Below are 26,115 nucleotides of genomic sequence, written 5' to 3'. Positions count from 1 at the left end.
CCTTGGCCTCAGTGTCCTTCCCAGCCCCTGCCAGTCAACTAGAGTCGACCTAAGGGACCCCTTTGCTGTCTCTACTTTAGATGGCCTCTGCATCCCTTCCTGCTCTGGCACTGGGGCTTCCCTGCCCTCTTCCCCTCTCTTCCTCTCTGCCCCCTCAGGCCCCTACCGTGGCTGACTTTGGTCTCCCCCCGACTCAAATTCTCTTTGTGACTCCCCGCCTCCTCCAACTTCCAGGAGCTGCCCCAGCGAGATCATCCTGCTTGTGTGGCGCATGGTCCCCCAGGTCAAGCCGGGGCCAGATGGTGGGGTCCTGCGGCGGGCGTCCTGCAAGTCGACCCATGACCTCCAGTCGCCCCCCAACAAGCGGGAGAAGAACTGCACCCACGGGGCCCAGGCACGGCCAGAGCAGCGCCACAGCTGTCACCTGGTGTGTGACAGCTCGGATGGGCTGCTGCTCGGTGGCTGGGAGCGCTACACTGAGGTGACCAAGCGCGGGGGCCAGCACACCCTGCCTGCACTGTCCCGTGCCACTGCCCCCGCCGACCCCAACTACATCATCCTGGCCCCGCTGAACCCTGGGAGCCAGGTATGGACAGCTGGTTCAGGGGAGGTGAAGGGCATGGGTCCCTGAGTGAGGCCAGGAAGATGAGAAGACTCAAAATTGTGCTGTGAGGAGCCTGCCAGGGGCTTGGAGTGGGGAGCAGGAAAGTGGGCTATGTGTTAGCTCCAGCCTCTATAGGACTGTCCTGTAGGGCTGTCCTGGGCAGAGGCAGCAGGTGGGTCTTTGTGGCCTCAGGGCACAGATCCAGGACCAGGGGAGGTCACATGGTAGAAGATTTCACCTCAAAAGAAGGAAGAGCTTTCTGCCAGTCTGGACTTTTCCCCAGCGGAATGGGCTGCGTGGTAGGCAGTGAGCCCGTCATAGGAGCTGTAAGATGGCGTAATGGGATGTCGGCGTGTGTGCCCCAAAATATTGGTCTCAGGAGATTCTCTGGGAAGAAAGTTTCCTGAGGTCAAATAAGTTTGAGAAACACCTTATACCCTCTTCCTCTTCTGGGAGATTCCCAATGTATATTAGCCTTTTTGAGGCTCTGAGGGCATCTGCAGTGAAGAAGGTGGTTTACCCTTGTTTAACCGAGCATTTCTCAAACTCCCCTGACGGTGCACCCTTTGTGGCAGAGTTGTTAGCGTCCCAAGTGCCAGTGTTTCACAGAACACACTTTGGAACAAGCTGCTGTCAAGGAAGTTGGGGACTTGGCCAAGGGGTTAGGCTTGATGACAGCTAAAGCCTCATTCAACTCGAACATTCTGGAGGATTCTAGATTCTGTGATCCCTCCAGGCCCCCCTCTCAGCTCGTTAGCGGGACTGCTGTTTTGCCCTCGTGCCCTGAGGTGCTCCCCTCCTCTCCCCAGGCCAGGGCTGAGCAGCCTGCCTGGTGGTCTGCCCCGTTCCTGGGGCTGAGGTAGTTCTCTGTCTTTCCCTCGCAGCTGCTGCGGCCTGTGTACCAGGAGGATGCCATCCCCGAAGGTGAGTCTCTCCTCTGCTGCTGTGCCCGCTGAGCTCCGGAGAGATGGCGAGGTTAGCTGCGAGGCCGGGCCCCACCTCCTCCTCTGAGTTGAGAGGCCTTCCCGACAGAGTCAAGATCCCCCCGCATATTGACACAGACTCTGTCTCCTCTTGGGACCTTTTTCTCCCTCACTGAACCAGTGTCTTTCTTCCTTGGAGCCTGAACTGAGGAGGAAGAGAGGGCGTCTTCCCAGAGCAGTCTAACAGACAGTGTTCAGGACTTAGGCATTCAGCTGAGATTCAACCAACGTTACTGAGCAACCAATATATGTAAGGTGCTGTAGGCACTGTGGTCAGGCCTGCTCGGGAGGGAGGCACGGAATTTGGAGCTGGGAGGTTCCAAATTGGAGTTGTGTGAGTTTGAGCAACTCATGTCCCCTCACTGAGCCTCAGTTTCTTTATCTATAAAACAGGGCTGATTATTCCCACTTCAGAGGGTTGTTGGGAGGATTGAAGGAGATAATGGTTTTGAGTAGCAACCTGTTTGCTGAGTGATGTTACACAGAAGTTAGCTGTCTTTGAAGTGCACAGATGTCTCTGCTGTTTGAAGGGATTTTTCTCCTTTGTCCTTCAAATTCTGGCCTTATTTTTTAAGGGCTAGGGAGAGAAGCTGGGCTCAAAACCAGTTCCTTCTCCCAGGAAACCTGAGGTATCAGTGTTGATGCTGGAGTTGGCTGGGCATTCCTTTAGGCCCTCTCTGTGCTGGCCTGAGTCTAGCTGGCTGGAGTCCAGATGGTATCTGGAAGGTTGAGACCAGCCTTGCCTGGTGGTCCATGGTGCTGACCTTGGATATGCTTGAGCCCTTCCTTCAGAGCCCACAGAATGCCCTTTGACCTTCTTCTTTGTGAATGGCCTCTTCCCAACCACTTGCAGACTTGCTTCCTTGCTGTCCCCCTCTGTCAGTAGCATGAAGACGATGCTTGCTTAGAGCAGGTGCCCTTTGGAGGGAAAAGGGCTCCCATCAGGCTCAGAGTTGCGGATGGAAGCCATCTTTATTCTCTCCAGGCTGGGGCATTTGGGTATTAGGGCTTGGTCTGTTGGAAATGAATCTGTGTTCCTTCCGGAGAAAAGTCTGATGGTGATTCAACACTGAGTTTTAAAAAAGCGTTTAGTTGCCGCATTGGGTTAGAGTGGAGATGTCACTGCTAAATGGTGACCCCGTTAAGGGCAGGGCCTAGGCCTGCTCACCTCCGTGTGTCTGATGCTGGTCCCAGGGTCTGACAGACAGCACGTACTCAACAGAATTTTATTTGAGTGACTGACTGAAGGGGAGTGACTCTGGTTGCCTCCAAGGTTTGCAGACTGCTCATGGGGGAAGGGAGCTGGAGAGGTGTGTGGGTTGAGGCAGGCTGGTGTGGTTCCTTCTCAGCCGAGAGATGCCTCTTGGTGTCCTCCCAACTCGTGTCCACATTTTGGTTCCCCTCTGAGAATACAGTACTTAGTAAACCAAGAAGGGCAGAGTCACGCAGGCTGTGGGAGAGGGACAAGCAAGGAAATGATGCTGCTGTTAATAACAGTGGTAACTTTTGAATGCATTATATTAAGAACTTGACCTGACTTCATTTATTCTTCACGATGATAATTATTTTGGTATCCAAGGACATCTTGCTCTTTACCAGGGATCAAATATTCCTAGCTCCTGGTCTGCGGGTACAGAGGAAGGGGTGGAATTCAGGGTACAAATCTTCCCTTAAAGGCACTCAGGGTTCTCCAGAGGCTAAAGCTGTCGCCAGGGTGCCGACTTCTGTCTCCTCCTCTGGCTGGGCTGCTCGGCCTCCTTGCAGGAGGGTGGGTGGGTTGAGCCAACCTGAATAGAATGGGGTCTGGTGCCCTTCTGGGGCCTGGGGTGCCTGCCCGCCTGTCGTCGGCGTGTTCTCCAGGGCTGAGGGTGCCCTTGGCATTGTCCCTTGCCCTGTGAAAGCAGCCCAGCCTCAGATTCGCCACGGCCGGTGGGGGGGCGATGGCTGCCAGGGCTCACCTTGGAAGCCGGAGCAAAGCCTAGTAATTACTGTTTGGTCAGTGAAGCAGGTATTTAAGGGGTGATATGGGGGTTTGGACCAGAGGGTGTAAGTGGTAGCAGGTGGGAAGTTAAGGAGTTTGCCTTCACAGAGCTCAGTAGCTGGGTTATAACTTGGATTGTTTTTAAAAAAAGATACTTCAAAAAATCAGTTTTGGAAAATCAAGCCCACTTGCTACACACTATCCAGGGTATGTGGAGATGGGGCACGAGGGCATGCCACATAGGTTGGGTTGATTCCGCTTTGTACCAGTTACTGGCCAGATGACCTTGGGCAAGTCCCCCAATCACTCCAGGCCTCAGTTGCCTTGTCTATAAAATGGGGCTGCTTCCCACCTGAAGGCAGAGGTGTATGTCAAGTGGCTTATTCATGACTCTCTAGGCCCAAGGCAAAGATTCTGTGACAGCCCTATGCAGCTGGGCTAGGGCAGGGAAGAAGTGGATTCCTTTAAAGGTCAGACTGGGGGCGGGCAAAGGCCCAGATTTTGGCATTAGCAAACAGTCCCCTTCGTTAAGTTTGGTCTACTTTGCCTTGCTTGTCAGTCCTGTGTGGTTTTGCCTTCTCTGGTCTAGGCTCGGTTGTGTTAAATTAGACTGTCTAGTTCCAGACTGACCCTGTGATCCCCGTTCATGGTACAGTTTGTGGCGCAGCAGCCCTGTCCTAATGCCAGCCCTGACGGGTGGATTATTCGTTGGCTTGGGTTTATAATCCTATTCGTTGGCTTGGGTTTATAATCCTCGTGCCCTCACACCCTGGTACCATTCACCAAACCCTTTCCCATCAGGTCTCTCGTGTGTGCCCTCACCTGCCCTGGGGCAGGCAAGGCAGCAGTCTGTATTATCTCTGCTTTGCAGTGGAGAAAACTCTGGCTCAGGGGGGAGGGAACCTGGTCAGGGTTACACAGCCAGTCTCTGCGGAGGCCAGTGCTCAAGTTCAGGTGTCTTGTCCAACTCAAATCCAGTGCAGAGCTTGCGAGCCAGGATGGGTTCTTTCAGCAAAGGGGCCAGTGCCTGGCAGAGCCCTCTGGGGCGGACGTCCGGGGCTGGAGCAGACGAGGAGCTAGGTAGGTACTTCCAGGCATCTGCCCCCCGGCCCTGTCCTGGGCTCACGCTCTTTTTACTCTTCTCTAAATGATTCCCTGAAGAAGCAGGAAGTGGTTTAGGTTATTATGGTTCAAGTGCTGCCCCAAGATACTGCTGTGATCGGTGGTCACTTGTGTGTGTGGGTTGACTTGTTTTTCTCACCCTGCTCGGTGAGGAGGGGAATGGGGTGGGTAGAGGAAGCAAGTGTGAAACCTTCCGAGCTGAGTTTTTCCCCTGAGGCTGTGGACCACGCGTTGGTGGGGAGCTTCCCTGAGATGTAGCTGGGGTCAGGCCACCTGTTCACCCCCAGGCTGCCAGGACTCGGGGTGGCGGAAGGAGACCTGGGCCCCAGTGGGCTGCGCATGCAGGTCAGGGAGGGCTGATCAGTTGCCCACCTGACAGCAGGGACCCTCGGAGGGGGCCCAGGTGTGTGCGGAGTCTGAATGCCCTGGAGTTTGTCTCCTACCTGCTTGTGTCCAAGAATTCCTGACTTTTTAGCTACTCTGTGTTTTGCCCTTCTGGCCATTGGATGAGACATGATAAAGATCTGTATGCCACCCCTTGTTCAGTGTGAGGGTGTGTGTCCTGCTGTGTCACCTTATAGAGGGACTCCCTGCAGCTCTCTGCTCTTTTCCCTGGGGGTGATTCATTCTCTTTCTCTCTCCCCCTTTTCTGATGAGAATAATTTGTGGGTTGATAGCCAAGCCGGGGAATACCTCCTGGCTGCGATGAAGCCTAGGATTCCCCGAGTCCCTGGAGCATCTGGTTAACTTGCTTTTCCAAGTGGAGAAATCACAACAACAAAACCACAATAAGTTAGCAGCTCACTTTTATCGCGCACTTACCAGGTCCCAGGCATTATTCTAGGGGCTTTACTTGGAGTGTCTCATTTAATCCTCACAGCAACCCCATGAGCTTGGTACTATAATTGCAGTGAGGAAACCAAGACTCTGAGGGGGGAAGTGAGTTTCTGGTGGTCACCAAGCTGGGGAGCAGAGGAGTGGGATTTGGGTGCAGCCCTCTGGCTCAGGACTGGTGCTCTTCCCCGGGAACTGGAGCGGCAGGTGCCCCTCCTTATTCCAGACTGACTCGGTGAGCCAGGCCGCTCCAGCTCCCTTGGCTAGACCCCCATAGATCCTGAGAAAGCCCACTGTCTCTGCTATCACTACAGAGACATGACCTCCAGTCCCTTTGGTCAGGGGACCTGGGAGGCAATGAAACGGGCCAGCAGTGCTGGGTGTGTGCAGGGAGCAGTGGGGATGGGGACAAGGGGGAGCACACATGCTCTGCCACCCGGGACGCTCCATCTGATTGCTTGTTTCATGTGGGACTGTGGGCCCGGTGAGGTCACATCTTCTGATTTTTCGAATCTGAGAGATTTTCTGATTTTTAAGTGTACGAGGCCAAACCGATAGGTCTGATTCAGGTCCTGGGTCACCAGATGAGGAATGCTGCCTTCATCGTAGTTGGCAGTTCCTAGCTCTGTCCTTGCCCTGGAGTTGCTGGTTTACACATTAGTATCTCTCACAGAGTGTGAGGGGATTCCTTCCGAGGTCTCCCTGTCTTCTCAGCGCCTTGCTCAGGGCCCGGCACATGGTAGCTGCTGTTGTTAATGGCTGTTAATGGACTGAGCCTGTGTTCCCTGTTTCTGCAGAGGCATGCCTCTGCAGGCGGGATAGAAATGCCTCACAGTCCCCCATCTCTGTTCCACAGAATCAGGGAGTCCCAGCAAAGGGAAGTCTTACACGGGCCTGGGGAAGAAGTGTCGGCTGATGAAGACGGTGCAGACCATGAAGGGCCATGGGAACTACCAGAATTGCCCGGTCATGAGGCCGCACGCCCCGCACTCAAGCTATGGCACCTATGTCACCCTGGCCCCCAAGGTCCTGGTGTTCCCCATCTTCGTTCAGGTGAGCTGATGGCCGACCCCAAGGGCTCCCTCTGGAGGAGGTGAGAAAGAATAGGGTCCTTCACCCCGGGACTCAGAGATGGGACCTCGTTCCAGGACTGAGGACCCCCTTTTGGGAAAGACAAATAGCTTTAGGGGCTCAGGATTCCGGGGGTTATGCTGAGGAAGCAGAGGTTTCCAGGAGGAGGAACAGGAGAGTGGGGGCAGGGAAGCTCAGCGACAAGCGGGTCCTCCCTCCCCTCCCCCTCCCCTCCCCCTCCCCTCCCCTCCCCCTCCCCTCCCCTCTTCCTCCCCTCCCCTCTTCCTCCCCTCCCCTGCCCCTCCCCTCCCCTCTTCCTCCCCTCCCCTCCCCCTCCCCTCCCCTCCCCTCCCCTCCCCTCCCCTCCCCTCCCCCTCCCCTCCCCTCCCCTCCCCCTCCCCCTCCCCTCCCCTCCCCTCCCCCTCCCCTCCCCTCCCCCTCCCCCTCCCCTCCCCTCCCCTCCCCTCCCCTCCCCTCCCCCTCCCCCTCCCCCTTCTCTGGGGCCATTGCAGACACGCTACAGCTGCTGGTTGTATTGTCACAGGGCCTGTGTGCTGAGGGTACTGCTTCCTGGCTCCTCCAGTGCTTTGTTGTTTGGAGATGACCAAGGGAGAGAGCCTCGAGGTCTGGCATCTTGTCTGGCCATCAGACATCTTAGCAAACATGTCTGGCCGGTACTAGCTGGTGGCCTGAGATTATTTAGATCTCCCTTCTCCTACTTTTCTCTCTTTTTCCTTCTCTTCCTCTCCATTTCCAAACCCTTATTTATTCTATCACCCAGTTATAACCAATGTGAGCATTTAGATATCTTTCCTATGCATATACATATTAAAAAAAACCCCAGACAGATCTTATTGTATGTTTTATATCCTGTTGCCTTTTTTAAACAAGAATTGCAGCATGAACATTTCCTACATCATTAAATAAATTCTTTGAGTCTGTGTCTTGTACCGGTTGGACACTACTATATGGATGTACCATATTTATTTAACCAGTTCCCTATTCTGTTCAGACACTTGTGTTATGTCTACTCTTTTGCTATTGTAAATAACTCTGTGATGAAGATCCTCATGCGTGAATTGCCTCTCGGATTATTTTCCTTGGGGGAGATTCCGAGAAGCGAAATGACTGGGCTATGGGTCATAAACATCTTAAAGGCTCTTTATGCATATTTTGAAAAATTGCTTTCCAGAGAGACTCTTAGTTTATCCTCTCATCAGCAACCTAGAGGGGACATGGCCCCAAGAGCTTCATTTCTGACCATGCCTGCCTTCTCTGGTCTCCCTGGCGTCCCATTCTGGGCCTGTCACTGGCCAGTGGATCTTAGAACTCATACTTTTATAGGACGCTCACAACGCAACTCTGGCAGGTGACGTGCCTCTCCCCAGACAACTCCGTGGGCAGGGTCTGCCCTTTGCCTTTTTCTGGGTCTCTTTTCTTTCTCGGGATGTAACCACAAAGGTCTTGGAATCCACGGGACTTATTTTTCATTTTCATTTTAAATTTTTACCAAAAAAATTAAAAATTAGTTTTTAAAAGTTATAAAAAACTTTTGAGTTGTAAAATATATAAACCAAAAATGGCATAACACTTAAATGCAGAGTTTAACGGGTAATTATAAAGCGGATATCGACTAAGAGAAAGGACTAGACCATTGCCACCACTCCAGAGGCTGTGTATCTCTCTTCCTGATTACGATGCCCCCTCCCCCCGAGACGTACCCACTAGCCTGACTTTATGATAATCATTTCCTAGCTTTCCTTTAGTTTTACCACCTATATGTGCTTTCCTAAATGACTTCTTTTTGAATATTGCTTAATGAAACCATATCTCATATCTTCTTTTGGGCCTTGCTTCTCTTGCCTCACGTTACTTGTAAGATCCATCTTGGTTGTTGTGAGTAGTTGACATTTGTTTCGTTATCTTTCTTCCAGCACCTTGCTTGGTGTCAGGTGCCCAGAAACCATGTTATAAATGTGCATTCACGAGGATAAGCCCTGCTGGGTAGTCCAGAGCTTAGGGAGGTTTCTTCAGGCTGCGTGGGGGCAGGGCTCCACCGTGGGTATGGGGCAGGGTCATGTGGTGGGGTGAGAGGTTTGGGTGAGAATTGGTCCCTGGGAACTGACAGCTGAGAAGGACTCAGTGAACTCAAGTGTGTTATGAATGTAGAGCGGGGACTGGCCCGGCCTTGAAGGGACTCAGGTGACCAAATCTGGCATTAGGCTCTCAGGATACTGCCAGAGGCGTCCTGAGAGCCTGGACCTGACAGCATGAACAGGACAGATGGGGGAATGTGGGGGCCGGGAGCGCCCAGGAGCTCGGTGCAGTGGGGGAGCTGGGGCGGGCGCGGGTGGTAGGGTTGGGGGGGGTGGGGAGGATGGCAAAGGCCGACCATGTGGTTGGACTTCCTGCAGCTAGTGTGTGAGGGCTGGTGGGGAAGGTAGCAGCAGCAGTTCCGCCCAGGATGAGCGTCTCTGTCTTTCTGTTTCTGTCTGTGTATGAGGGGGCGTGTGGGCTCTGGGGGTGTTGGGGCAGGGCTAGCGGTCTTCTGTGGCTGGCTTTGGCAGGCTGCCTCCCCCTCCCCGTCCCCTCCCCTCCCCCTCCCCCTCCCCCTCCCCCCCCATCTCCACCAGGCCTCTTTGAACTGTCCTCTTTGTTTTCAGCCTTTAGATCTCTGTAACCCTGCCCGGACCCTCCTGTTGTCGGAGGAGCTGCTGCTGTACGAGGGGAGAAACAAGGCTGTCGAGGTAAGACACTCACGTTTCCCGGGTGGGGTTTCTGGTGGGCTTCATCGGCCATCCTCCAGGCCCCTAACTTTCCTCTCTTCCTGATGGTCTCAGAATTGTACAATCGGGGTAGAAAAGACCGGAAAAGGCCTCCATGCCCTCTTTACCAAATGACTACCCAGCTTTTTTTGGTATATTTCCAGTGATGGGGAACTCGCCACCTCTCAAAGCGATAGAGTCCATCTTTGATGGTTAGAGAGTTTTCCCAACCCCTAATGACGTTCCACTGTTTATCCCAACTTCCTCTAAGGAGCAGGAGAGATGGCATTTCACCCCAGCTGTGATGAACGACTTTGTGGGTGAGAAGATTAAAGCTGTTAGCCAAAGAGAATTTTTAGAAGAGCACCCGTTACCTGGGTTTTTGGGTGTATATTAACCCAAATCCCAAATCCTCTTCTGAGGGATAAGTCTGTGATCTCTCTTTGGGCTCTAGCTCTGCCAACAGAGGCCTGGGTGTGTAGGTCATGCTACTTTTCCTGGGAGCTGGCCCCGGCTTATCTCTAACTGGGGGGATTTCACTCGCCTACACCATCCCCAGAGCTGGCCAGGTTCCGGCTCAGTCTCACGAGTTTAAATCTACTTGGGAACAGAAGTTGGAGCCCTGGGGTCTGACTGGGCTACCTGGGAGCCTTGAAGAGAGGGTAGGGGGCTTGCCTCCAATCAGGCCCTGATTCAGAGCTGGCAGCGTGGCTTGGCTGAGTTGAGTGGCAGCTTGGGGTGGTGGAAAGATCAGGAAACTTGGAGGCAGAAGGCATGTAGCCAGCTCTTGCTCCGCTGCTGGTTCACTTACGACTTCTTCCTTCTTCCTCAGTCTTCCCGTCAGAACAGTGGGGGTGTGTGTGTGTTTGAGGCAGCAAGGGCAGGGTCTGAGGTCAGCTGATCTCTAAGGGCCCTTTCAGCCTCAGCATTCTGGGACATTTTGTGTAGTCGTGGCTAAAGCAGGCTAAAGCAGGCTGCTTTTGTTTTGTTTGTGAAACAAGCAGACCAGAATTCATATTTTCCAAATGAGCGTTGTCTTTCAGGGGCGCTCCCTGGGGAGACTGCAGGATTATTTCTACCACACTGGTGTTGCTTACCACATTTCTGGACCTCCTCTTCGGGAACTTTCTTAAGAACCTTGGCATAACTTCTGAATTGCCTCTGTGGGAGTAAAACTTCATCTGTTGCGGGGGATTTGGGTTTTAGGAACGAGAAGTCCTTTGGAGCTATGCTTGGTGAATAAGTGTGTGGTAGAGCTCAGTCAGGTAGCCAAAGGTCAGAAACTGAGGTGTGGCTATAAACTCACAAGACTCAGAAGAAGGCAGTTAGAAATGGCAGCCACCACATTCTTATGTCTCAATGTGCTCTTTTCTTCCCCTACTCACTCACCATTAAGCCTGCAAACCTTGAGCACTTGTTATTTGTCCTCACTGTGCAAGTTTTCCATACTTGATCCCAGTTAACTCTTGCAGCTCCCCGAGGAGAGGCACGTTTGTCCTGACTCAGTAGATGAGGAAACCAAGGCTCCAGTGAGATTAACTAGGACTTGAGGGTCTCAAGACTCCTAAAAGATGGAGCCATGATTAGCACTTGGGATCTCTCTGGCTCAGCAGTTCTTTCCAGGATCCCATGCTGGCTCTGGTGTGTTTGTTTAAAAACAAACTGACAAACACAAGCTGAAGCCAGGGCCTGATGATAGTCAAAATCTGTCCAAAAGCTCTTTGCCTAGTGGGTCTTTGGAGCCCTAGAACTAAGAGACCCCTTTTGACGGTTGAAAGAAATGATTTGAAGACAAGGAAAAATAGTGTATTTCTTTTTCTTGAAATATGATAGGAAGCAAATATGTGGCTCTTAGTAGCCTGTCGTGTTATTCAGGCAAAAAATATAAACCAATTCAAGAGGGGTTTGGAGAAGTTCAGAGAATCGCATCGTGGCTGGGCCCTCAGGAGCCATCCATTCTAATTGCTTCCCTGTAACTTTCCAGCTGATCGTTTTCCAGCCTGTTCTTGAGTCTGCTGAGGGAGCCCTCCCGGCAGTGGTTCTATTACCAGAGAGCCCTAAATTGTAGAAAGTTCTCCCTGGTGCTCGACAGAAATCTTTGTTCGTGGAACGTTCCCCCTTGGCTCGTTGTCCCTTCTCTTCTCTGGGCATGCTCCGTGAGCTGATCCAATCCCACACCGTGAACTGTCCTCATCACACGCCCGCCCGGAAGTCACCAACTTGATTAACGTGCCCTGAGATCAAATCAGCGTTTTGGTACAGCCTCATTTCTACATTCAAAGAATGGTTACTGAGCATCTACGATGGAGCCAGGCCCTGTGCTGGAGGTTCCAGGAGTCCTATGGGGCACAAGACAGACATGCCCTCACTTTACACACTGACTCAGGCACCAAGGCCTTTGCTGCAAACCCTGCCCTCAGGCAAGATTCCTCCGAGGAAGCTTGGTTAGGACCACGTGGGATTAGTGATCCTTCAAATTGCAAGGATTTCCTAACCAAGCGATTCCTCTCCTCGACTCTTGAGCCTTTGGGAAAACAGCTGTGTCCTTGGAGCAAGTGTGGGGAAGACAGCTGGAGGCCCCCAGGGCCTGCTGTGGGAAGCAGAAGGTAACTGGGCTGTGGAGATGGGCGTCTCTGCACTGCGGGCTGCTGTGGCTCCCGCCGGGAGCAAGGCCCGCAGGGTGCTGGTGAGACGGGAAAGGGGCCCACCTGCCCTCCCCTGGCACCCTTGCCTCTCTGCCCTGTCTCCCGCTGTGCGCCAGCTCTGTCCTTTCCCTGACCCGGCTTTTGGGGAAATTCTTCGTTCAGGCCTTAATCACTTCCTGTCTAGACCACATTCTCAGCTCTGGGAATCTGGGCCAGAGCAGCGACCTGGGTCTTTTCTCACCTTGCTTGTGCCTCTTCTCCACTTGCCATCCATCCAGCCCTCTCTGGGCCTGGGTTGTTTTTTGAATTTTTAGGCTCCTGACGGACTATCTCCTCTGACCCTTCCTCTGCCAGCTTCCCTGTGGGTCCAGAGACCACTTCCAGGTTTCCACTGAGTGGGTCAGGGGAGCCTGAGGGTTTGTCTCGTGCTCGCCTAGTGTAGAGCTTTCTCCTTTCCACTCATTGGATGTTGAAGTCTTCTTCTCAGACAACCAACCCCTAAACTCCTTCTGAACTCTGAGATCATTTTCTTCCCTTCCCTTAACTTCATGTTTCTGTCTCCTTTGTTCCTCATTTTTGGTCCCTGCTTGGATTCTTTCACATTCAGGAACAGGACAACTGTAGGCATATTGCTACCTCACCATATTGTGAGAGCTTTGGGGTCAGCCAGACCTGGGCAATGGTCTCTGGCTGTGTAGCCTTGGACAGGTCACTTAACCTCTCGGTGCTGTAGGGTCCTCACCTATACATGAGGGCAATGATGTTAGGTACAAGTGAGGATCCACTGAGCGGAAAGTAAGTGCTCAATAAATGGAGGCTTCTGTGGGCTATGTTGGGTCAGGGCTGTGATGGGAAGGGGTTTGGAGAGAGTCACTGCCAGGATGCCTTCCAGCCCAGGGTTCAGGAGCCCTTGTGTTTGGTCCCCGTTAGATAAGCCAGAGCCCCTGAATGCCTCCTGCTCAAGAATGCCCTCTATTGTCTCTGTGGCCCAGATTCCCTCAAACCTCTGTGTGCCACGTAGTCCTTTGAAAAACACTTATGTATTTTTAAATTATAAAAGTAACAGATTCTCATTGCAAACTAATGCAAATTAAACAGAAATGTATAAAGTCAAGTCCCATTCCCCACAGTGAAGACTGTGATGAGTATTTTAGACATTAAAAAATGTATAAATACAGACAGATTTACAGTTTGGTTTTACGAAGTTGGATTATACGCTAGGTATTTTTTGGACATTGCACTATTTCGATTTATGATGGACAGATTTCCATTTCTGCCCACATAGCTCTACTTTATTCTTTCAATAGTTGCATAAAATTCTACCACACGAAGGTAGCATAATTTAGTTTATCCATCCTCTCTTAATGGGTGTTTATGTTCTTTTTTAAAATTACAAAAATTTGTAATGCTGAGAACATCCCTACATGTTCATATTTATATGTCCTTGTAAGTATTTCTATAGGCTAGAGTCATAGAGGTGGAGTTGTTAGGTCATCTTTAACAGTCTGACAGCTAAATGTCAACATGTTGGCTTTTTAAACTTCGGCAACAATCCAGCACACACTCACTGTGGCCCTTCGTAGTGCATGCCGACCTTCCAGTGGACTCTTCTTACCCCAGATGAGATGAAATGTCAGATTTTGACACCTCAAAGGGAATTCCACATAATTAATAATATTTTGTTTTCTTCGGAGAATCTAAAATAGGGTTTTTATTGCTTTTGACTAAAGGCCACCGCAGGATTTACAAAACAAAGAACAGTGTACTCTTTACTGGCATTAGAGGATCAAGTGGGTTTTTTTTTAGCATGAAAATATGCTGAGCATGCCTGATGGTTTACCTATAATGTCTAAAAATATCTTTCTCCTTTATTTTTGGAGCAGCTAGTGCATAAAAGAGATTAAAGTTCTGTGCATGTCTGTGTTGGAGCATAAGTAACTGGCTTTTTCTTGAACTGATTGTGCATGAACACAGTTAAAATTATCTGCAAGGAATTTGGTAAGAATACTCACATTGCATGATGCTTCAAATTCACTGTCTACACAGACCTTGTGAAAGAAGCCTGTAGGGAGCTGGGCAGGGACGTTCCCCCCTGTTTGCACAGATGAAAAAAACTGAGGCAGAAAGGATTCAGCAGACTTAACCAAGTTTTCACGGCTGCTTAGTGGGGCGGGTGCCTCGACTTCTGACTCCAAGTCCAGTGCTCTTTCAGCCAGACATTTAGAGGAGAATGCAAGCAAATGTGGCACATCCTGCAGCTCAAGGGTGGCTCCAAGCCAAGGGCACTGGGCTGGAGATTCCAGAGGCGTTTGGTCAGAGAGGTGGGCCTGTGGGGTGTCGGGCTGTTGAGAGGCTGGCAGAGGCCGTCTGGCATGGAGGATGAGGATGAGGGCTGATTTTTGTTCTGTTATTTTTTCCTCCTGTGAGGAGTAGGCAAAGGGGCAGTCTTGACTGCAGGTCAGGTCTCTGCCCTTGGCTTAGGCCACGCTGAGCATCTGCTCCTGGTTATGCCCGAGATGATGGAGACTTGTTACCTGGACTCCCAGGGGAGGCTGTGGCTTCTGGCCTCTGGGACAGCAGAACAGCGAGCTCTGTTTGCTCTCTCCCTGTGCAGGTGACGCTGTTTGCCTACTCTGACCTGCTGCTCTTCACCAAGGAGGATGAGCCAGGCCGCTGCAATGTCCTGAGGAACCCCCTCTACCTCCAGAGCGTGAAGCTGCAGGAAGGTGAGTGCATGCCCGAGATGCCCTGGACTCCTCTGCACTCTCCCTGAGTCCTCCTGCTCTGGGCAGCATGGATGGGATGTGTGCCCCTAGGTCTGGTTCGCAGACACTGGCGTTCCAGTCTAGGCTGGCAGGCCCCCGTACACCCTGAGCTTTGCCGGGAGGCTTCTGCTCCAGTGAGGTTTCAGGGAGGCTTGGGAGTGGAGTGGGAAGAGCGTTGGGTTCAGACAGACCTGTGTTCAAATCTTGGCTCCGCCCCTCACTACCTGTGTGACTCAGGCAAGTTCCTCAACCTCTCTGAGCCTGTTTCCTCATGTGTAAGTGAGGACACCAATAGTATCTCAGAAGGTTTTTGTGAAGATTAAATTAGGTCGTTTATGCAAAATGGCTGGCCCACACTGTGTGCCCAGGCAACACATCCGGGACAGGAGCACATGGGAGGGTGAAGCGAGTCTCTACCCCACACTTGCCACGGTGCCCTCCCCTCCACTCGGGAATGGGAAACCAGCGGGAGTATCTGTCGAGCGGTTTGGTTTGGCGCCTGAGGTCTCTGCTGAAAGGGGCTCAATTTCCTCTCCCAGATTATGAAAACAACACCAGACCTGTTTGAGCATGGGTGACAGGGGCAGGGAGGAAAATATTACCCAGTGAAAGAATTCTGTTTTGACGGGTTTTGCTCCAGGAAAACTTCCTGCCTGTTTGCAAACCCGGCCTGCATGCTCGGTGCCCCCGCTGTTCTTCCTCCTTAGAAACCCAGGCCGTGTGAGAACCTCCATTCTCGCAGCCCCACAGGAAGTCGCTTACAACTTCTCCTTCTCTGCCTCTGGCTTTCTCCTGCCCACTGACCACGGCGGCCACTGAGGGGAAAAAGCAAGTCACCTTGCTTGGGGCCAGCCTCTCCTGCAGGGTGGGCTGGGCCTGACCAAGGTCATGGGGAGGAGCAGCCCTCTGAGCAAGTTCAGCTGAGATCCTGGCATTCCAAGGAGCCCCCCAGTACCCGCGGGAGCGGGGTGGGCGAGAGCTGCAGTGACTCTGCCCATGGCTTCCCCGCTGCCCTGCTCCTCCCTCTGTCCCTCACGCCCAGCTTCCCCTACGCACCCATTCTCCTGTCCCTCCCACCCCTCTGCACACACATGCACAGCCCACCACCAGCTCCCACTATCTAGGACCCAGTCAGATTTGAGGGGTGCTGGTGGGGGGCTGTGCTCGGTAATCCACGCTGATTGATTATAAGAACCATCACACAAGTCGGGCTCATCACACAAGTCTGGGGCCTGCAAGCCCAGGACCCTGGGCTGCTCAGCCTCCTGCTGAAAGGAAGGAGGGGGAAGAAGGCTTTCAAACTGGCTGAGCATTGGGTGCGGGTTGGGAGCGACAGGGCAGAGGAAGAGCTGAGGGCAGCAGCTGGGGGCGTGAGGGCCTGGGCGGGCTTTGCTGCTGACGTGTGGTGTGGCTTCAGCTGCTCCTTTCTCCCTTTTCTGGGCTGCGGTTTTTCTGACTGTGAAAGCAGGCTTGGGCAGTCCGTTGTGTTCCCTCCCAGACCTGACGTGCCCACATGGACCCCGAGGTTGCTCTGAGAGGCTGGACAGTGCTCATTTGTCTGGTCCCCACCCCTAGGCCGGGTGGGGGGAGTCCGCTGGGAATTGGTTGGATCTTCCCTTCCTGGAGGCCCCAACCTAAGGCTTGAAGCGAGAGGCAGGGTAAGCACCATCCTCCACTGGGCGGCGGCTGGTCAGGGTGGGTGGCGTGAGGCCTTGGGGGGTGGCAGAGAAACCTCCCGCCTGCCGGGTCGCATGTGAGCACCAGCCTGTGCGGGCATGGCCTCCTGGGGCCAGAGACTGTGGGTGGCCGAGACCAGCCCTGCTCAGGAGAGATGACACAGCCATTGGAGCCTATTGGGTTGGCACGTGAGGGGGTCTGTGTGTGTGTGTGTGTGTGTGTGTGTGTGTGTGTGTGTGTGTGTGTGTGCATGCACGCGCCTGTCCTGGCTGGCCGGGCAGTTGTTCTGGTGCGAACTGTCTTGCCTTTCTCCAGCAGTGTCAGTCAGCAAACACAGCGAGTGTGGCTTTCCATGGAGCCAGGGAGCTGCTGGGAGCGAAGGAAATGGCTCAGAGACACTGAGCACTCAAGGTGCACGTTCCAATGCTTAGATGTCTTTTCAGGCACTTGTGGGGAGCCCTTGCCTCCTCCCCTGCCCCCGCTCCCTGAGACAGCCTTAGGGGTCCCGGGGTTTGCAGAAGTCCGGTGACCACCTCTCCAGCTGTCGGAGTTGGAGCCGCAGGACCTGGTGTCCTGAGTCCTGGTGCCCGCACTCCTGCCCGCCTCCCCGCACCCCCAGAGACTCGCTGCAGCAGCAAGGACCTGAGCGAGGCTTTTAAGAGATGCATTTGGGGCCTCAGCTGGAGCTTCTCTTGGCAGGATGGTCTCTGATTAACATTGCTCATGACTCCTAAGGTTTCTTGTCTCTTTCAAATCAACATGTGTGGAAAGTTCAGTTTGGGGCGGAGAAGATGGTGAACAAGGAGCACGCCCAGCCTTTCCTGCAGGCTGGGGCTGGCGAGGGCTGTTCCCTGGCCGAGGAGGATCTGCCCCACCCAGGGACCAAGGACTCCCTTGTGTGACATGCCTGATGCGTGCTTGGCTCTGCTGGCCAAGCCTACTCCCAGGGCTGGGCACGGGCACAGAACATCGTGGGTGCCCAATGACTGTTTGTTGGGTGAATGAGTGTAGGACCCAAGGGAGATGGGAAGCGTGGCCTCAGCTTGGGGGCTGGGGTGCACTCCTCCCTCAGGGCTCCCGGCTGGTGGCCACTTAAACCTTGCCCGCCCTCCTCCTGCCCAGCTTCCCCCGAGCTTCAGCAGGGCTGAATGGCAGTGTAATGGGAACAGGCGGAGAGCTGGCACTAACAACTGGGACATCTCCGGTCAGCCGGGGCCCATTGTGGTCTCTTCCTGCCTCTGCCGCCCACTGGCTTTGCTGTTCTTTGTGTTTCTGCCTCCCGGGTGGCCAGTATCCCACCCACAGTGTGTCTTCCTGACCTGCTGTGGTCTCTCAGGATGGCCTGGAAATGTCCAGCTGATTCTTGGGTTCACCATCCACCCTGAGGAGCCCAGGCGCCCCATCTTGGAAACTCAGCTGCTTAGGTCCCGGCTGCTGGAACACTTGGAGTTAAATTTAGTCGGTTGACATTTTCTGAGCACCTCGTCAGAGCCCACCTCAGTGCTGGCCGCCAGGGTGAGAGCAGAGGACGAGACACATACATTCCCACCTCCGGAGCGCATGGCCAGGTGAAATGACAGATGAGTAAACCGGGAGAGGGACAGAAGTGTGACATAGTGGTCAGAACACAGGCTTTGGAGGCAGGTGGTCCTGGGTTCAAGTCTCAGCTCTGTCACTTGCCCACTGCATGCCTTCTGCAAGTTGTTTTCCTTCCCTGGGCCTCAGTTTCTGCATCTGGAAAATGGAGACAACAGCCCTCCTGGCCTGTCTCACAGGTGGAGAGGACTTGGTAACTGGTTGATTTGGGGATCTCAGACCAGGCTTGACAGAGCTCTGGGAAAATGACAGAGGGGTCAGACCTGGGCCAGGAAGCCATCTCTGGGCTCCCCCCAGCCCATGACTGGGGATCACCCTTGCATAGCCCATGGTCCATGGCCCACATTCCTTGATGGGAAAGAGGGTTCACCCAGGAACCAAATGGCTCCTCGTTAAATTTCAAAATGGTGAAAGTGGTTGGAGTGTTGGATGGAAAGCCCGAATGTGTGCTGCCTCACTGTCCCTTTTCCTTTACACCCGCCCCCATTTCCACACTCTGGGAAGTCCAGAGCCCAGTCCAGTGTTTTGGAAGGGTTTCTGGTAGAACTGAGGTTTCTCTCCTGGGTCAGCCACGCTGCAGCCTCCTTTTCTGCAGCTGCAGCTCCTTACAGGCACCCTTGGCTCCTGAGCCTTGCTGTCCTTTTATGAGGCTCTGAGCCATGCTGAGCGCTGTCCCCGTTCTGTCCTTCTCCCAAAGTGCTGCCAGCACAAGGCCATGACGTGGAGCAGATTTCAGTGAAGGTGTGCAGTAACGCAGGGGTGCGGTGGTGGGGTGTCACGGCACAGAAAAGTTTCAAGGCGATCCGTCAGCGATCCCTCGCCACTGGAAATATGTCCTAGACTGCATCCCCCAACCTTGGCCTCCTGTCTCCCTGAGGCTCCCATCTACCTGGCTTTCCTCTCCCTTCTAGAACCTGCTCTTCTCTCACTGCCAGCTTCTAAAACCCAAAATTCTGTTATTTTCTTACACAGATCTTTTTGTTTCTCCCTTGGCACTAAAGTCTGCTTCTGGAAAGTCAAGGAAACGTCCCAGTGTGTTTTCTTAAACAAAAGAAACCACCTCCCCTTGTCTCCACCCTCAGCAATGCAAGGAACTGGCAGAAGCTTTGAAATAAGAGGTTTCTTAAACACGATGGACTTCTTAGGCAGGGCTGCCCCCTGCCCTCCAACCCATCTCTAGGTGGGGAGAAGCAGAAGGATTTATTCTAATTCCAAAACAAACCCCCATTTACTTATGAGCTATTTTTATCTGGCTCTGGCTGGCATCCCTGGCCTTAGGGATAGATTTGCCCAGGAAACTGCCCATATGCTTGCTCCAAGGGGGCCTGGCCTCCACCCACATGAGGACCTCACTTACTACTTTTCTCAGGAATAGGCTTGACCCACCGTCTCTGTTTTTCCCTTGCCACCTTTACTTTGCAACGCATTTTGGTTTTTTTTGACAGTTTCTTTGATTCAAGTATATGTTGAGGGTTCTGCGTTGAGCCCAGCACTAGTCCTGTTTCCTTGAGGGGACAGGGGGCTGGGTAGGGCCTACGTGGTGGGCTTTTGAGAGGCAGGTGTGTAGTGGTTCGGAGCGTGAGCTCTGGGACCAGGCTTCCCGGGTGTAAATCTGGGTTCTTCCCCCTTCTACCTGAGGCATGTTACTCACCCCCTGTGCCTCAGTTTTCTCACATGAATCATGGATGATAATGACCCCTGCCTCATAGGGGTTGTTGTGAGTGTCGAGTTTATGCACATGAAACATTTGGCGCTGTGGTTGGCACACAGCACTGTGTACTCTAAAGCTCTATGGCAGTTTAAGCATTTGCTGTTATATGTGCTGTATGATTGCTTCCCTCAAAAAGGATGACCTGCCTGGTGAGGTCGAGTGCTTGAAATACAGGAAGTTCCTAACCAACCCTGGCCTGTGCTCAGATGAGTGGCCCACGGGGAGTGCTGCCAGGTTCCGAGGAGCAGCCTGCAGCGGTCAGGGAAGGCCACCTGGAGGAGGAGGCGGGGCTTCCTCACAGTTGCCATCCCTTGAGCACAACTTGTGCTTCTCCATCTCCATGCCTTTGCCCATGCTGTTCCCACCTCCCGGAGTGCCCTCTCTTCCCATCTTGAGTTCAAGCTCAAAAGGGTCCCCCTTTTGTCAGGAAGCCTTCCCTGACAGCTGTGGGTCATCTCTTGGCTCTTGTGTTTCTGAAGCAGGCTGACCAAATCATCTTCCGCCTTAGGGTAGGTATCCCGCCTCAGCTTCTCTGCTGGAGGAGCGGGGAGTGGCCGATAGGCCCTCCCAGCTGCCTCCCAGGTGGAGAGGTTTTGGTGAGTGGTTGAGTTTGGGATTCTAGACCAGGGGTGAGAAGGCTCTAGGAAAACACACTGAGGGGTTGGGCCTGGGCTGGGAAGCCATCTCTGGGCTCCACCCAGCCCGTGATTGGGGATCCCCCTGCATAGCCCATGCATTCCTTGGTGGCTCCTTGTTGAATTTCAAAATGGCAAAGGCAGTTGGAGTGTTTAAAAGAAAACCCAAGTGTGTGCTGCCTCGTGTCCCTCATCGCAGGGGGCATGGAGAGGAAGAGGCCTCCTGGGATGGATGACAGCTCCCTGTACCCCACTGCTTGATGCCCAGAGGGTGCTCCTGGCTACCTCTCATGGGGTGAGAGCTCAGTATTCCTTGGGTCAGGCTGACCTGCAGGCAAAGGCCTTACAGCTGTATCTCAACCTAATTAGATATTAAGTGGGCTTTCCTCCAGAGATTTCCCTGCCCCTCTCTTCCTCTTTTTACAGGAAGTACCACACACAGCCCTCTGGGTGAGACAGCTGGCTGTGCTTAAGCAAACAGTTGAGACTCTGTAACCAATTCTAAAGCAAGTCTTACTTTTTGTTCCCGCAAAGGTTCTTCAGAAGACCTGAAGTTCTGTGTGCTGTATCTAGCAGAGGTGAGTCCTTCCCCCTGAATCTGAGGAGAGAGGTCTGTGTCCTGGTGCTTGAAGGAAGACGTTGGGCCGGGTTCTAGTGCAGGTTCTGATGCTGTCTCCACACCAACTCCTGCCGTGGCTCCGGGCAGGTCCAGAGTGGCAGTGTCCTGCTCTGTGGAATGGGAGCAGCAACCCCTGCCCCTGTGTCTCTCACCTCTGTGTAGAAGAGCAGTGGACATGAAAGTGCTTAGAGGGGACAGAAGGACACTGTGGTCTCCTGCTTAGGACTTCCTGGTCCCCCTGCAGGGGCCACGTGAGGGTGTGGCCTGAGAGCCAGGCATCACCCTATTCATTTGGTAGTCCTTCCTCTAGAGAGTGCCCTGATTCTTGTGCCCACCTCTTTCCTCCTCTCTTTCTAGAAGGTACCACCTATGTCCCCTCCTGCAGGGTCTTGTCAATGTTTCAAAAGGCCTGAAGGTAACTGTACCTTTACCTGGGTCAGATAATCCAGGTGAAAGAAGCCATCTGGCGTCTGTGTTTTGGGTTGGATTGATACCCACTCAGTGTGATTGGTGTTCCTCAGTTCCGCAGACTGGTTATCTCAGTCTGATCAGAAGCTCAGCTAGACGGTGTGCCTTTGCTGAGCAAAATGGGGGCAAACAGCTTATTGCTTGATGTGGTTTGGGAGATAAAATATCATTACCAGGGGTTTAATCAAAGAGGGCCTTGGTGATGAAAAAGTTGAGAGCCACTGAGCCATACAAATTTTTTCAATTTTCAGCAAATTTTCTAATCCCAGCCTTGTACCTCTGCTCATATGAGTCTGCTACCAGTTCCAAGCAGGGATTTATTAGACCCATTCCTTTACCCAGTGACAGTCCTGGGAAACAGCCTATTCTGTGGGAGAATCCACACTGGCCGCACGTTATGGGTGAGGGCTGGTCTACACTGGCTGGCCAAGAGGAGTACACCATTTTGAGAAGGAATTTACATGTTGTTTGTGATTGGAAAATCATTCCTTCAGTTCCTGGCTAGGATAGGAGGTGCAGGGCTTCAGGCGAGTCCCTTGGGTGAACACAGACCCCTGAGGACAAGACAGTTGATGAGAAGTTAGCTTCAGCGGACAGCAGGGAGTCCAAAGGACAGTAGACCTTGTCGGAGCTGAGCCGGGGACCCCTGGCAGCCTAGAATGGCCACTCGAAGTCCAAGAAGGCATTGATGTCCTACCCTGTGTCAGCATATCCCCACGGGGAGCAGGAAGTAGCTGGTGGAGACCCTTCAGGGCCGGCGTGAGTTCATTTCCCTGGAGCCGAGCGAGCAGCTTAGGAGAAGCTGTGAGGCAGGCTGGGAAGAGTCAGAGCATTTGCCTCCCCAGCCTCACCCATCTGGATTCCAGTTCTCTCCAGCGGGGCCTGAAATGAGGCTCCAGGTTCTTTAATGCAAGACAGCTTCCTGCCAGGCTGGGGTTATTTTTCCCAGAGAAAAGCACTTCTGCTCCTTGGTTTCCAGGGAGCTGTGACCTCCTACCCCTCCAAAGGTTGATGAAGGAATATTGATCTGGGGCCTTTTATTTCAGTAAAGTGTCAGGTGATCTGGCCCCAAGGGCCTGGGTGTTTGAAGCTCACAGGCAGCTGGAAGCCTCTCTGTTCTCTTAATGGGCTGCTCTTTACGAGAGGCTTGTCTGTATCACAGGGAAGGCAAGATCCCTGCTTGCCCTGTGGCCTGGAATAGGCTTGACAACAGTGGTTTTGGAACCCATGGGGAACCCCAGACTCACGTCTTAGTTGGAACTCCCAGCAAGTGGTTTCTCTTCATTGCCTAACAGGCAGGTAGTGTCCAGAGAAAAACCAGGGCAGGGCAAGAGAGTCAGGATCTGGGGAGAGTTTTCCACTCTGCATTGAGAAAGCCCCAACTGCCTGGGGGGCAGCAGCTCTGATTGTTCCCCCAGCAGTAGGTCCTGGTTAGTTATCAAGTGGGTGGGATTGTTCTGAGCAGTCCTTGGCCCTGGGGCCTCTATTTCCCTGGACAGGTGTCCCTCAGCCCTTACAAATCCATGGGACAGATGCAGCCCACGACTGGCTGTACCAGGGGCATCGGGTCAAAGGCCACATGGGTCTGGGACCATCCGCTAACTTGGAATTTGATCCTGGCTCCATTAATTTAAGAGTCTGCTCTTTGGGGTTAGGAAGACCTAGATTGGAATCTTGGCCCCGCCGTTTCCTAACTGAGTGATCTTGAGCAAGTCACATACTCATCTCTGAACCAAGGCTGATGAGCCCTACCTTGTAAGGTTGTTGTAATGATTAAATGAGATTCAGTAAGATACTGTGTCCAAGGCACTTAGCACAGAACCTGCCACACGGTGAGTGCTCAATAAATGGTAGCTATTATTTCTGTCAGCTTCCTAACAGGGGGAGAGCTTTTCATATTCATTTACTCTCCATTAGAGACATCACCAATGATTTATTGATCCTTTAAAATAAAAGCTAAGAGGAATATCTCACATTCTTTGTAATGTACATATACTGTTAAACAAATGAGGCAAGATCAAAGGCTCTGGAGGAGGCGGAAGACAGACTTTGAATCCCTCCTCTCCTGAGACCTCCTGGGGCTGCTGACTTCACCTCTCTGAGCCTTAGTTTTCTCATCTGAAAAACGGTAACAGCTGTGTTTTTCCTTCCTCCCTATGTCACTGGGTCATTGGGAGAATTGAATAAAATGAGAGAACATTTGTCACAGCAAGTGAGCAAATGTAAATTGTAGTAGAAGAGGTTTTAGTTTTTACAAGGATAATATTAGTTCAGGAACAAGGAGATTTAAAGAAGGCAAGGGGAGCCATGTTTCTAGTTGGATTTGGGGATGCTCACGTTTGAATGCAGAGGTCTGGGCCCAGTGCTGTCGCATCTGGCGGGCTCTGTGCTTAGCTAACCACCCTGCAGTCAAGGAAGCCCTGCCTCTGAGTGAGTTTCGTGAGGATGCTTTCAGGGCAGCTTACAACCTTGACCTCGGAGCCTGATATTTGAGGGCACAGTGTATATCAGTGTTGAAACTGATGAGTCGGATCACAGAGTGGACCAAGAGAGACGGTTCACATGCAGGGACAGCCAGGCAGACAGTGGGGGCCCCTGATTTAGACAGATTTAGGCAGATGGGACTTCAGCCTCCCTGGAGGGAGCTGTCTCCATGCTCCCTCTCTTGGCCAGGCCAGCCTCCGAAACTCCAGGCAACACTTAGAGAGGAGCCTTGAGAGCAAGGCCCTCCCCAAAATGTGTGCCCGTCTAAAACAGCCAGCCCCACCCCCCAGCCAGGCCTAGGGTTAGGTCCTTGGTGCCTTAGACGCCTTCTTGAGATCATGGATGGGAAGGTGCTTTTTAAAATTGATACTTAGATCAAGGGAATTATTATTAAGGCAGAATCCTGCTTCAGAACAGAAAGAGAGGAGGAAGTTGGGGCTCAGGGAGATAAAGGTAGAGGCAGGCCTGGGAGGCTTGGGCCAGGACCAGATTTGTGGAGTGATGGCCTTTCCAAGTGGGAAGGGACCACAGTCCCTGCCCCAACTCTCCCCTCGCAGGGGGAACACAGTGAGACAGGGAGCAGAGGGCCCTCTAGTCAGCTCCTGCCCCACCTGGCTTCTCCCTGGAGCATCTTGGGGTCTTTGCTGGGTGTGTCCTTCCCCTGCAGTGGGCTGGGGGTTCTGGGAAGTGGGGGGAATCGGTTATTAAGTGGGACGATTGCCTCACCACATCCACTCAGTTCCCTGAAACCAAGAGGTGGGGCTTTCTTCCCTCTCTCCTCTGATGCTTTTAGGAAGAACAGCTTCTGAGCACTTTGGGGCCGGAGAGGAATGGCTGGCACCCTGGGAACACTTAGCATGGGAGGTGGCCCTTCCCTGAAGGGGAGCATCCCTGAGGGTTGGGTTTGATGGCAGGGTAGACTGTGTCCCCAAATGCTGTTAGATGATGCTGATAACCACCCCAGCTCAGAGCCTTTGCATTTGCTGTTCCTTCTGCCTGGAACAGTTTCTCCCTAGCACTTTCCTGGCTGGCTCTTTCTTGTTCAGCCTTTGCTGGAGTGCTGCCCCTTCAGAAAGGCCTTCTCCATGTCTGTCAGGCTCCGATAGGACCTCTCCCTTTTGGCCTTTCCACAATTTGTGATTACATTGTTTAATTGTTCATTGGTTTATTGTCTCTGCCCCCATCCTGAGGGCAAGAACTCAGTCTCTCTTATCTCCCTCTTCACCCCCAGGGCCTACTACAGTCCCTGACACAAAATAGGTGCTCAATAAATATTTCTTAAACAAATGAAGTACTAGTAACAACAATAGCTGCTGTTTATTGAGGCCTGGGTTATTGCTTGCCCTCCCAATAGCTCTGAGAGGTAGGTGATATCACTGTCATTCCAGTTTTACAGACTTTCCTGAGGTGACAGCTAGGAAGTGGCAAAGCTGGGATTCAAACCAGGCCTGTGCAACTGCAAAACAAGGAAGGACTGCGTAGAAACACTGTCTTTTTCTCTGTTCCAATCCATCCGGCTCACGCTCTTAGCTCCCTGGATGAGTTCATCTAATCGCAGCCCTGTGGGGTTATAATCAAATTCCAGTGGAGACAGAAAAAGCTAACCATCCCCTGCTCAGAGCTTCCTGGAGAGGATGATAACACTGGGCGTGCTCTCCCGCCCCTCCCCGCCCCCAGCACGTTCTGACTCCTTCGGGGCGGGGCCGACTCCCTGGGTCCCAGCCGCTCCCTGGTGCCTGTAAGCTGGCCTGGATTTGACCTCATCCCGGAAGTCCCTCCAGGGAGCCAGAGCTTACTGAGGCCTTCACTTGCCAAGCACTGCGCTAGGCCCGGCTGAAAAAGGCCTTCCTAGAGGGAGATTCTAGTCTAGTTGGGGAGACCAGACTGCAGCATTTAACAAGGTTAAATAGCAAAGTGAGATTTAAATGACAGCAGTAGCAGAGACTTGCACTCAGTTGAGCAGAACGGTCACTGATCAGACCCAGCTCACGTGTCAGGCAGTAGTGTGGCTGTACAAGGCCGCACAACTGCTCTCCAAGGACTTTCCGAAGGGACCGAGTCGCTGTTTGGGCACCCATCTAACCTTGGCCTTGTGATCAGATGAGTGTGCTGAGGTGGGGGAGAGGGGTTCCGTGAGCCCAGAGAGGGGTCCGTA

At 52.9% G+C, this 26,115-nt stretch overlaps 1 protein-coding gene across 9 annotated transcripts in view; it reads left to right on the top strand.

Moving 5' to 3' along the window:
• Positions 1-26,115, top strand: part of RGS3 (regulator of G protein signaling 3) — a 128,195-nt gene that overhangs the window by 37,865 nt on the left and 64,215 nt on the right. For 7 of the 9 annotated variants that reach the window (XM_061200062.1, XM_061200061.1, XM_061200063.1 and 4 more), the window contains 6 exons: positions 235-586; positions 1,489-1,528; positions 6,381-6,577; positions 9,259-9,342; positions 14,620-14,731; positions 20,924-20,967. In XM_061200062.1, coding sequence (XP_061056045.1) covers positions 235-586; positions 1,489-1,528; positions 6,381-6,577; positions 9,259-9,342; positions 14,620-14,731; positions 20,924-20,967 — 829 coding nt within the window. Of the gene's footprint in view, positions 1-234; positions 587-1,488; positions 1,529-6,380; positions 6,578-9,258; positions 9,343-11,925; positions 11,967-14,619; positions 14,732-20,923; positions 20,968-26,115 lie in introns of those variants that run through there. The other 2 variants (XM_061200064.1, XM_061200070.1) reach the window with 2 other exon arrangements.

Source organism: Eubalaena glacialis, chromosome 9 (assembly GCF_028564815.1).
Source record: "Eubalaena glacialis isolate mEubGla1 chromosome 9, mEubGla1.1.hap2.+ XY, whole genome shotgun sequence".
Classification (NCBI taxonomy): Eukaryota; Metazoa; Chordata; class Mammalia; order Artiodactyla; family Balaenidae; genus Eubalaena; species Eubalaena glacialis.
The sequence above is the reverse complement of the archived record's forward strand: the minus strand, read 5'-3'. Positions and strand labels throughout refer to the sequence as shown.